This window comes from Strigops habroptila, chromosome 13, assembly GCF_004027225.2.
Source record: "Strigops habroptila isolate Jane chromosome 13, bStrHab1.2.pri, whole genome shotgun sequence".
Taxonomy (NCBI): domain Eukaryota; kingdom Metazoa; phylum Chordata; class Aves; order Psittaciformes; family Psittacidae; genus Strigops; species Strigops habroptila.
The window spans coordinates 15,846,285-15,855,878 of NC_044289.2; the positions used below are offsets into that span (position 1 = coordinate 15,846,285).

The 9,594-nt window shown below is 60.4% G+C and overlaps 1 protein-coding gene across 1 annotated transcript; it reads right to left on the reverse strand.

Moving 5' to 3' along the window:
• Positions 1-93: 93 nt before the first annotated feature.
• Positions 94-8,326, reverse strand: LOC115615426 (bactericidal permeability-increasing protein-like). The gene is made up of 15 exons (XM_030503523.1): positions 8,178-8,326; positions 7,259-7,373; positions 6,644-6,772; positions 6,062-6,217; positions 5,577-5,640; positions 3,749-3,812; positions 3,358-3,449; positions 3,037-3,213; positions 2,860-2,919; positions 2,579-2,746; positions 2,120-2,187; positions 1,871-1,913; positions 1,536-1,599; positions 959-1,035; positions 94-459 (listed from the first exon to the last, which is right to left on the reverse strand). The coding sequence occupies exons 1-15, from the start codon at positions 8,290-8,292 to the stop codon at positions 406-408; spliced, it is 1,446 nt and encodes a 481-aa protein (XP_030359383.1). The 5' UTR covers positions 8,293-8,326; the 3' UTR covers positions 94-405.
• Between the last annotated feature and the right edge of the window lie 1,268 nt (positions 8,327-9,594).

Here is a 9,594-nt window from a genome sequence, read left to right on the forward strand (position 1 = left end):
CGCCGTTCCGCCCCGCTGCCGGGCACGTCCCCGCCGCGGAGAAGCGGAGGAACGGTGTTAATAACGGCGTTAATAACGGCGTTAATAACAGTGTTAATAACGGTGTTTGGGTGCTTCAGCACGGCCGCGGCGCTGGAAACAGCCGGAGCGGGCCGCACGGGCCGCCCCGGGGCGGGCACCGCTCCACCGCAGCCGCCTTTATTGCCGCCCTGGCACGGGCAGAGCAGGAGGGAGGGCCGGGCTGGGATGGGAGCAGGGGCCCCGCTGGGGATGTGGGGTTCGGTCCCGGGCTGCTGCTGCCCCGGTCCAGGACATGAGCTGATGATCTTCAGCCCCAGCAGCAGTGCCCAGGGGGAGGGAAGGGAGGAAGGGGACAGGTTTGGTGCTTGAGGTCCTTCTTGTCTCTCATCTCCGTCCCTGGGGCTGATACTGAACGTCTGCTCCGAGCAGCAGGAAATTCTGGGAGGAAAAGAATAAAAACATGACGCTGCCTCAGACCCTGGCAATCGCGTTCCCCAGCACAACCCCATCTCAGGGAGGGAGGGTGGTTCTGACAGCCCTGAGCCTCGTTTTAGCCCTGGAAGGGCTCTGAAGCCATTTCACAGCCATGCCTTGCAATAAAACTAGTCAGCATCCCCATCGTGGCACCGCTCTGGGGCTCCCCCGAGGCCTCCCACAACAGGGGCTTCACCCCAGGACCCAGCAGGGCTCCTTCCACCACATCTGGCAGGCGCTGCCTGACTGACCCCAGGCAGATGTGTGCGGTGGATGCTCACACGCAGCATCCCACCAGCGCGGGGCTCAGGGCTAACACTGCGGAGCTGCATGCGCTGTAACAAGTGCCCTGGGTAATTCAGACACTGGGTTTAAGAACTGGAGAACGATGTGTGGTCCCTGCTGCTCACCATGGGCAGGGAGCTGGCTCTGCGCACCGGGGCAGGGTGCTCCCCTCACTCACCTGGTGAAACCCCACGAGGATGTTGGAGAGCTGTATTCTGTCCGGCAGCGGCAGAGGGAAACCCTGCGCTAACCTCTCTGGAAAACACAACACATGCGGCCACGTTGGGACGGGAATGGGACTGAGGCAGCGCGGGCTGTGTAAAGTGTGCGGCTGCCTCCTCCCCCCAGCCCCTTCTTCCCCCATGTTGCTCCCAGGGGGAGCGGAGGAAATCCCTCCCAAGCTCCACAGCCGGGCCATAGGAACTGCACGTTGTGCCGTGCACCGCAGCAGCCACCAGCCCTGCTCTGGCCTGAGCTGCTGCGGAGTCATGAGAAGCAGTGAGCAGGGCAGAGGGTCTGGGAAGCATTAGGATGTGTGTTGTGCTCATGTTTTCCATTGCGTTCACTGCTGCGTACATGTCACAGCACCAAGAGGCTCCCGACGCCGCTGCCTGCAGCCCAAGCACTTGTTGCAGGCTTTACCCATGGATCAGGCATGGCAATCAGGGGATTTGAGGGAGGAGCTGGGCCTGCTCGGGCAAAGCAATGTGCCTGGCAACTGCTGCAGCACCCCCATCCCCGCAGCAGGTTCTCACCGTTAACATGTGGGAGCAGGATGTTGGAAGCAAGGACGTTCATTATGGACTGCAGCATTCGTACCTGGGGAGTGGGGAGAGGGGAAGGAGAAGAGCTTTAGGCTGCGGGAGAGCAGGTGACCGGGCACGGGAGGGTAACCAGGGAAATAAAAAGAGACGAGGAGCTGAGGTGGGGACATGCTTTGCCAGAGACCAGCGGCTTTGTCTGGCCACGCTGGCAGGGTGGGAAGTGTAGGGGTGAGGGAGGCAACGGCATCTGGCTCTGCATCCCGAGTGCCCCCCAGCAGGCTCTCGCCTCCATGCTGGGGCTCTGCTCATGGTCAAGGATAGTTTACCTGGAAAGTGCCCACATCCGAATGCTTCAGAGAGAGCTTCAACCTGCGCAGGGACAGAAGCGGTGCTATGGAGGTGTCCCAATGGAGGGAGCACTTCCCACCCATTGATGGCCACATGGATCCCCACTCTATCCAGCTCCAGCCCATCCCCTCCACACCAGGTCCACATTCCAGGATCTCCCCACCTCACCTCTGTCCCCGGAGGCCAGAAGCATCCCCAGGTCCCCCCATGCTGCTCCCCCTCCGTACCTGCCCACCTTCAGGCTCCCAACTATGTGGCCGGATTTCACGTCAATGACAGCAGACACGTTGCCTGTCTGGGGAGAGAGCAGAGCTCTGGCAGTGCTCACCCCACCTTAACCCACACCAGACACCCGGGGATGGCTCTGACCAGCCAAAGGCAGCAGGACACTGCCCATCCAGGCTGCATTTGCCTGCAGCATTAAACCTGGCATGTTTCAGCTCAGGTATTTTCTGTTGGGGACATTCCCACTGCCCCAGGACTGGGCTGGTGTTGGGCAGCATCCAGCACCTCCCCGGCAGGAGCTCACAGCAGTGGCTCAGCACTGCTGAATGCAGCAGGAGGATGGTGCATAGCCTAAATCTTTGTCCCACTGAGATGCAGGGCAGAGCTCATGGGCACACAGCAGCAGCTAAAGCTGAGGCTGCACCCGGAGCTGCCCAAGCAGGGCCACAGTCACAACTCACCAGGCTTAGGAGGAAGAGAGGAGCCAGGCTGGAGTTGGGAAGGATGGCATAAGCCTGGATATCCACAACAGGCTTGAGCGAGAGCCCATCCGGTCCGATGTTCAGGAATGGGGCGGAGGGACCGGACAGCCTGACCTTCATCTCCATGCTTGGGTACATCTTCTCTAGCTGCAGGGGACAGGGAGAGGGTAGGGACATGGCACAAAGCCCTGTTCCTGGGGGAGACTGCCTTGCACAGAGCAAAAAGCAGGAGCTATGGGGAGGCAGGGCCGGACACTCACCTGGGGAATGAAGGCTGAGAAGGTGGAGGTGTTCAAGTGGAACTCAACACCCTTTGGGATCTGTGGGAGGAGAACGGTCATGTCAGGGTGATGCGGCACAGCCAAACCCATGGTGAGATCAGCCCTCCTGCCCCAAGACCCCCACCAGGGACAGCCCCGTCCCACTGCGCTGCTCACCACGGAGTTGGTGATCTCGAAGACCAGCGCCCCGGCTGCATGGTAGGCAAAGCTGGCTGTGTTGAAGAAGTAGCTGGAGGCTGCAAAGTAAACCATGCGGTCGTGGTCCGGGGGCAAGGCCAGTGCCAGCGGAGGGAAGGGGATGTCAGAGCGGTGAGCCAGGGAGAAGAATTCGCCCTGATGAAGCGGAGAGCAGAGGGTGGTGGGGGTCACCCGCTGAGCGGGCTGGCAAACAGCACTTGCAGGAGGTGCCTAAACCTGGTCCCCACTGCCTGTGTGATGGCATCGGCCAAACCAAGCTTTCCCAGGGCAGCCTCTCACCTTCAGGTCCACGTCCAGGGACTGGGCGGTAGCAGCTGGGGGTGCCACCAAGGCGTAATCGATCCCAGCCATGGAATCGATTTTGGCAGTGACTGTAAAACACGAGGCGGGTGGATGAGCAAGAGGGAGGTGACGGGGGAAACTGTCAGAGACATCCAGGCAGTGCCGTGCCCCAGCACCAGCTTCACTTGTGCTTGCTTCTATGAAGCAAAACCTCTCATTTCCCTCCTGTCAGTTTCTCAGCTGGGCAGACTGGCTGCTGGACCCGAGGGATGCTCTGGGTCCCCTGGGTACGGCAGCTGTGTCCCCGCCAGTATACACAGGTAAAACACTGTGCTCATGGCCAGGACAGGCCATGAGCTGCCCCTAAAGCCCCGTGCAGCCCCGGTACCTGGCAGGGTCTGGGCGTAAGGCTGGAGCTCGCTGCGCACAGACCTGGCCACGCTCTCGCAGACCTGCAGGAGGGAGAGGGCGAAGCTGGGCAGGGGCACGGAGCACACCCCGGCCAGAGCCGCAGCCCCACTGTGCTGCCCAGTGCTGGCATCATCCCTTGCAAAAGCTCGTTAAATAAAGAGCACACAATAGTGCTTGTCTCTATTCATCAGGCAGCACATTAATTAAGTGTCCATGATACAAGCAGGGTTTGTACCTGCAAACATCTGCTTGCAGCAAGCTCCCCATGCACAGCCCAGCTCCATGGAGGCCCTCAAAAGGAATCTCACACATGCCCTCAGACTCTCCCTATGGCCCATGCTGGAATGAATTGTGCTGAGCAGCCAAGACTTGGCTGAAGCAGAGCAGCTGGAAGAGCTGACCCACCCCACAGGGGCAGGAGCACTAATTGCACTGGCAACGCAGAGCTGTCCTGAGCTCCTACAGCCAGGACAGAGAGATTCCTCTGCCGCTGCCATCCACGGCCGAAGCCTCGGCATTACAGTGGGATTTAATTGCAGGCTAAACGCTAGCCCAGGAAATTCACTGCAGGGCACAGTCCTGCAGCGTGAGATAATCTGCACAAGCTCTCTTCCAGTGCTTTCCCATAATGGCACAAACAGCCCATCATCTGCCTGAGCGGGCACCCAGCCTGCAGCAGCGGAGGGATGCGGAGCTCTAGAGGAGCAGTGACCCTGCTGACAGCAATACAGCCACTGGCTGTGCAGCACCAGGGAGGAAAAGGAGGGACAGAGCCCTGGGCTTGGCCTTATCGATATAGTGCTCCTCTCGCCAGTGCCCAGACAATATTTCTCTGTCTGTGCTGGAAACGCCCCATCGCTGCCTGGGAGCACAGAGCTGCAGAGGTCCCTCAGAGCCCCAGAGCCCTCCTTCCGTGAGGCAAAACAGCAGAAAAGGCTTTGAGCCCTGGCTTTGCTCCCGCTGCCAGCCCATCTGCTGCTACAGCTCCCGGGGGCCTTGGGAATGCCAGTGCATGGCATTAGGAATAGCACCCGGGCAGGATGGGATCTGCTGCTGGAGCGGGATTTGCCTTTTCTCCAACTGCCTCCTTCCTGAGCAAGGTTCACATCCAGCGAGGCTGTAACTCGTGCCAGTTAGCCTTGTAGTAATTACTGCTAACAGCTTGTTTCCATGTCTTGTTGCAGGACTCCTGCATGTAGGTTTTTGTACTGGGGCCTCCCCAGCACACCCCATTAAAACAAGATGGGAAGTGTCTGAAGTCCAGAATGAGAATTCCCCTCTGGTGCTCCCCAAAGCATCCAGGAGCACAGGCGCTTAAAGGACAGCTCTGACCAGTTTTCCTCTGCTACACTGAGTTTGGCCAAGGCATAAGATCCAATTAACTGACCACATGGAAAGAAAAGTCTTTGTTAATTAGGAGCCAATTACTCCGGCTTTGGCAGCAGCTGCAGGTTTCGGATCCAGCCCAAGGCACACGATGCTGCAGAGGCTGCAGTTAGAATCATAGAATGGTTTGGATTGGAAAGAACCTTAAGATCATCCAGTTCCAATCCCCTGCCATGGGCAGGGACACCTCACACTAAACCATGTTGCCCAAAGCTCTGTCCAACCTGGCCTTGAACACTGCCAGGGATGGAGTTAGTGATGCCCATTCCTCTGGTTCTCACCAGATGGGCAGCACGGCTCCGGGTTCTGGCTCCAGCCAGATCCCTGCATGTGCTCCAGCCCCTCTTACACATCAGCTACAAGCAGGGGCTAAAGACCACCTGGAAAACCCGGAGCTCTGCCCTCCTTCCCTCACCTACCTTGCTCTCCAAGATCTTCCGGAACTTGGACTCAATAGCTTTATGGAACAGGTTGTAAAGCCACCTGCAGAGAAAACCAGAGAGGAATCCTGCTTTCTGCAGCTCAGAGGCTGCTGCAGGAGTACTTGCCCAGGAAACAGGAACACTAATGCTGCAGGACACTGGGGAACATCATTCCCACACCAACGTGGCATCTGGCTTTGCCTCAAGGTTTACATTTGCAAGCAGACCTGCTTGTAAACCACCTGCACACACGTCTAGTGACTGCCTTAAATCTCCCCTAAACATGCAGCCACAGCAGGGTAAATTCAGGCCAGATTTCAGTTCATGCAGCTGCACATCTGGATGAGAAGGACAGTGCAAGAGCCCAGAGCTGGCTGGTGCAGGCAGCCTGCAGGGCAGCCCCCAAGGCACTGCAGGTATGCCAGCATCCTGAACCTGGTGCCAGGGCCTGGAAGCCACATTCCCACAGTGATGTCACGTACCCAAACTTGCCCGAGAAGTGCACCCGGATGTTGGAGATGCGGGTACTGCAGGCGGAGGTGTCAATGGTGGGTTTCCCGGAGGTGTCACTGCCCAGCTTCAGGTCAGTTTTGATATAGATGTTCTCCACACTCAGGTCAAATGAACCGTGGTCCCGGCTGCAGGGACAGGACAAGAAAGGGACAGTTCTCAATGCCTGTGACTGTATAAGTGACACCAACCTCTGCCCGCCTCCTGTCCCTGCGGGTGCTCAGGAAGGTGCCCCCAGTGCAAGCAGGTAGGAGGGACTGTCCCTCACACCCCCAGGTGCCACAAAAGGGGAGGTGGCTTCATGTTGTCTCCCCAACCACTTGCAAGCAGGATAACCACTGCCTGGGCGGCTCTGAGGGCTCCTGGCATGGAGGGACCTGGCTCATGTCAGGAATGCAGCAGCTGCTGCAGGACAGACAAGTCAGCACATCTGGAGAGAGCAAAGCCACAGCTGCCCGAAACACAAGGAGAAGGGAGAGGGAAGCTGTCCAGACCCAGGGCAGTCGAGGCAGGGCGAAGCGCCGGGGCAGGGAGTGGGGGAGCCGGGCACGCACATGAAGTGCATCTTCACCCGCCAGTTCCCGTCCAGCTCGGCGAAGGCGTTGGAGATGGAGACCTGCAGGCCCACGGCAGGCACCAGTGAGATCCGCGAGTACGGCAGGTGGAAGCTGCGGAGGGACAGCCTAAACAGAAACCAGTAACAGATACAAGTCACTTTAGAGGGGGGTCATGCCCGGGCACATGGCAGCATCCCAGTTCCCGTCCTGCCGGCACAGCGATGCCTGGCAGGGGTGCACAGCACAGTGCCGTCCCTGCAGCCACCCAGACAGCAGCTTGAAACCCGGCACAGCAGGAGCTGAGGGGTGCAACGGGGCAGTGAGGATCTGGGATCTCTCCAGGGGCCGGGCTCCTGCTCCTGTGGGCAAAGCCACCTCCACCCACTGGGCTTCAAAATCCACCCATCACCCCAGTTCCCCTTTTCCCCTTTGGGCAGGGAGGTGAAGCAGGAGAGTCTCTGCCTGCCCCGAGGACAGGGCCAGCACCTCAGGGAGCTGTGGATGGGACAGGATAGTCCTTGTTGCTGCGGGGCTCCCCATCCTCCTCACCCCTCCTACCCCTCGCGCAGGCTGGGGTGCAGTGAGCTGCTCCGGGGTGCTGGCAGAGCTCACCTGGAGATCTCATACTGCACCTTCCCCACGTGCCAGATGCGAAAGTCGCCCGAGATGTCCGGCAGCTTCAGCTGGGCCAGCTCCTTCTCCAGGACCGTGATCCCGTGCTGATGGGCTGCAGGGGCAGCGGGAGAGCATCACCACCACCACACACTTCCCATGGGAGCTGGGAGCAGGCACCGGGCACACAGCAAAAGGGTTAAAGGAAACATGCACGTGATGCCCTGGCTGCTTTCCACCTCCCAGGCTATCTTTAAAGCTTATCTCAGTGCGCTGAGCCCTGTGAGCACATGGGCAATGCTGCCTGAGGTCTGCCCAAGCCCCAGGGGAAGGTGGTGGCCAGGCACTGGAAGGGGAGGGAGGCCCCAGTCCTTGCTGGGTGCTGGGTGAGGTGTGTGGGAGGTCCTGGGCACTGTGCTGCTCCATGCTCAGCACCAGCAGGCAAAGCTGGATTGAGCACACACCCCAGGGAGCAGCAGAGCGGGAGCTGCATCCCTGCATCTGCCTGGGAAGGGGAGTCACATCCCTGCTCCCGCACAGCTGGCAGAGCTGTCGGCTAAATGAGCTGTTTCTCATGGAGCCTATTTCAATCCATAACAGTGCGCCACTGGAGGCGGGCTCTGCCTGCCTCAGTACCACCAGCACGGGGCCCATCCATCTCTGTCAGTGCCCCCCTGCAGCTCCCACCTCCGCAGCTCACTCCTCCAGGCCTCTGCTGCCCCAGCACGTGCCATGAGAGCAGCACCCTCCGCTCTGCGCCTGTCCCAGCGCCACCGGGCGCACCGGTGGGAAGCCCGGAACGATGGTGCCTTTGGCACCCACAGCCAAGGATCCCCCATCCTGCCCCTGGCCGCTGCACCCGGCTCCACGCCTCAGCCCCAGCACATCTGCAAGGAGAGAAACGAGCAGCGGAACCCACCATAGTCCAATCCTGCCTGGGTGATCCTCACCACAAAGCCGGGGTTGGTGGCCATGGCGAGTGCCAGGCACAAAGCCAGCGCCCCGCAAGCCACAGCCAGGCTCTGCACTCCCATCCCGGCTGCCTCGCGGTGCCGCAGTGCCAGGCTCTCCCTGCCCACGTCGCCTTTATACCCGTGCCAAAACGGGAACCGCAGGCGAGGGAGGCGTCGGGGCTGCTGCCACAGCCTGTGCGGGACGGCCCCAGAGCCCCACAGCTTCCTGCTCGGCCACCGCCCGGCTCCTCTGCACTGGTGGCACCCATGCCTATGGCATGGCATGATATGGCGCACCGGCACCATGCCCGGCGCCTCTCCTCACAGGCAGGGAAATCTCGGAGGCAACAGCTCAGTGTCCAGCTCTCCATCGGGTGCAGCCCTGCTGCGGGCAGGGTTAGGCTCTGCCAGCATGGCTCATGGGGCTGTGTTCTTGCGTCCTGCTCTGTCTTTGCCAAGCAAAGGCTGGGAACAGCCCCCAAGCCAACCACCAGCTCTGCTGCCCCCTCACCCCATCCCACAGGGCTCAGGTCTGCTGCTGGCACAACACAGACCCACCAAAGGTGTAACCAGAGCAGCGCTGGGGCACAGCGAGGGCTAAAGAAAGCAAGTTACGGTCTCTCACCCCACACCCAGCAGGGCTGGCAAAGAGACACCCGCCGGGGTGGGCACTGGGGGCAACCAAACCATCAGGGTGCCCAGCGCAGGGCAGCCATGCACAGGAGGAGACATCCAGAGCACCAGGATCACATCCCAGAGGCAAAACTTGTGGGGCCCTGACATGTCACAGCTCTTGGGCTGGAGCTGGGTGCAGTCAGGGATGGCACCTCAGGGATCCCCAGCAGGGAGAGCTGGGCTGGTCGGACCCTCCCACGGGCTGTGGGGTGGAGCTGAGGAGTGAAGAAATGATTTAAGGCACTTTCATTTCCCGTTGGGGAGGCGGCAGGACCCGGCACAGGAAACCCGCGGCCGCTGATGCAGGCGGATCTCGTGCTGCATCCAGGGAAGTTCTGGCTGCTGGAGGAAACATCCCTGAACCAAGCGCTTGTGAAACTCAGCTATTGCTCAAGCACAGCACGGCCATGCCCTGGGGCGAACACAGCCCTGGGTGCCTGTGCTGGAGAAGCCCCGCACATGGAGGGTCGGGGTTGGAGGAGCCCAGGGTGCTCTGTGCCTCCCTTACCCCCATTTCAGACAGGGGCGCTCGCAGGCTGCCTGGCAGACACAGCACCAGACTTGAACGTGTGGCTACGGCATTGGAGAGCCACCATCAGCTCTTGGCCCAGGGCAGGAACACAAGGACACAGCAGCGCTGGTGCAGCCGGTGCCTGCCAGGGAGGGACAGACCACCCAGAGAAGAGCAGTGTCCCACGGGCACCTGGA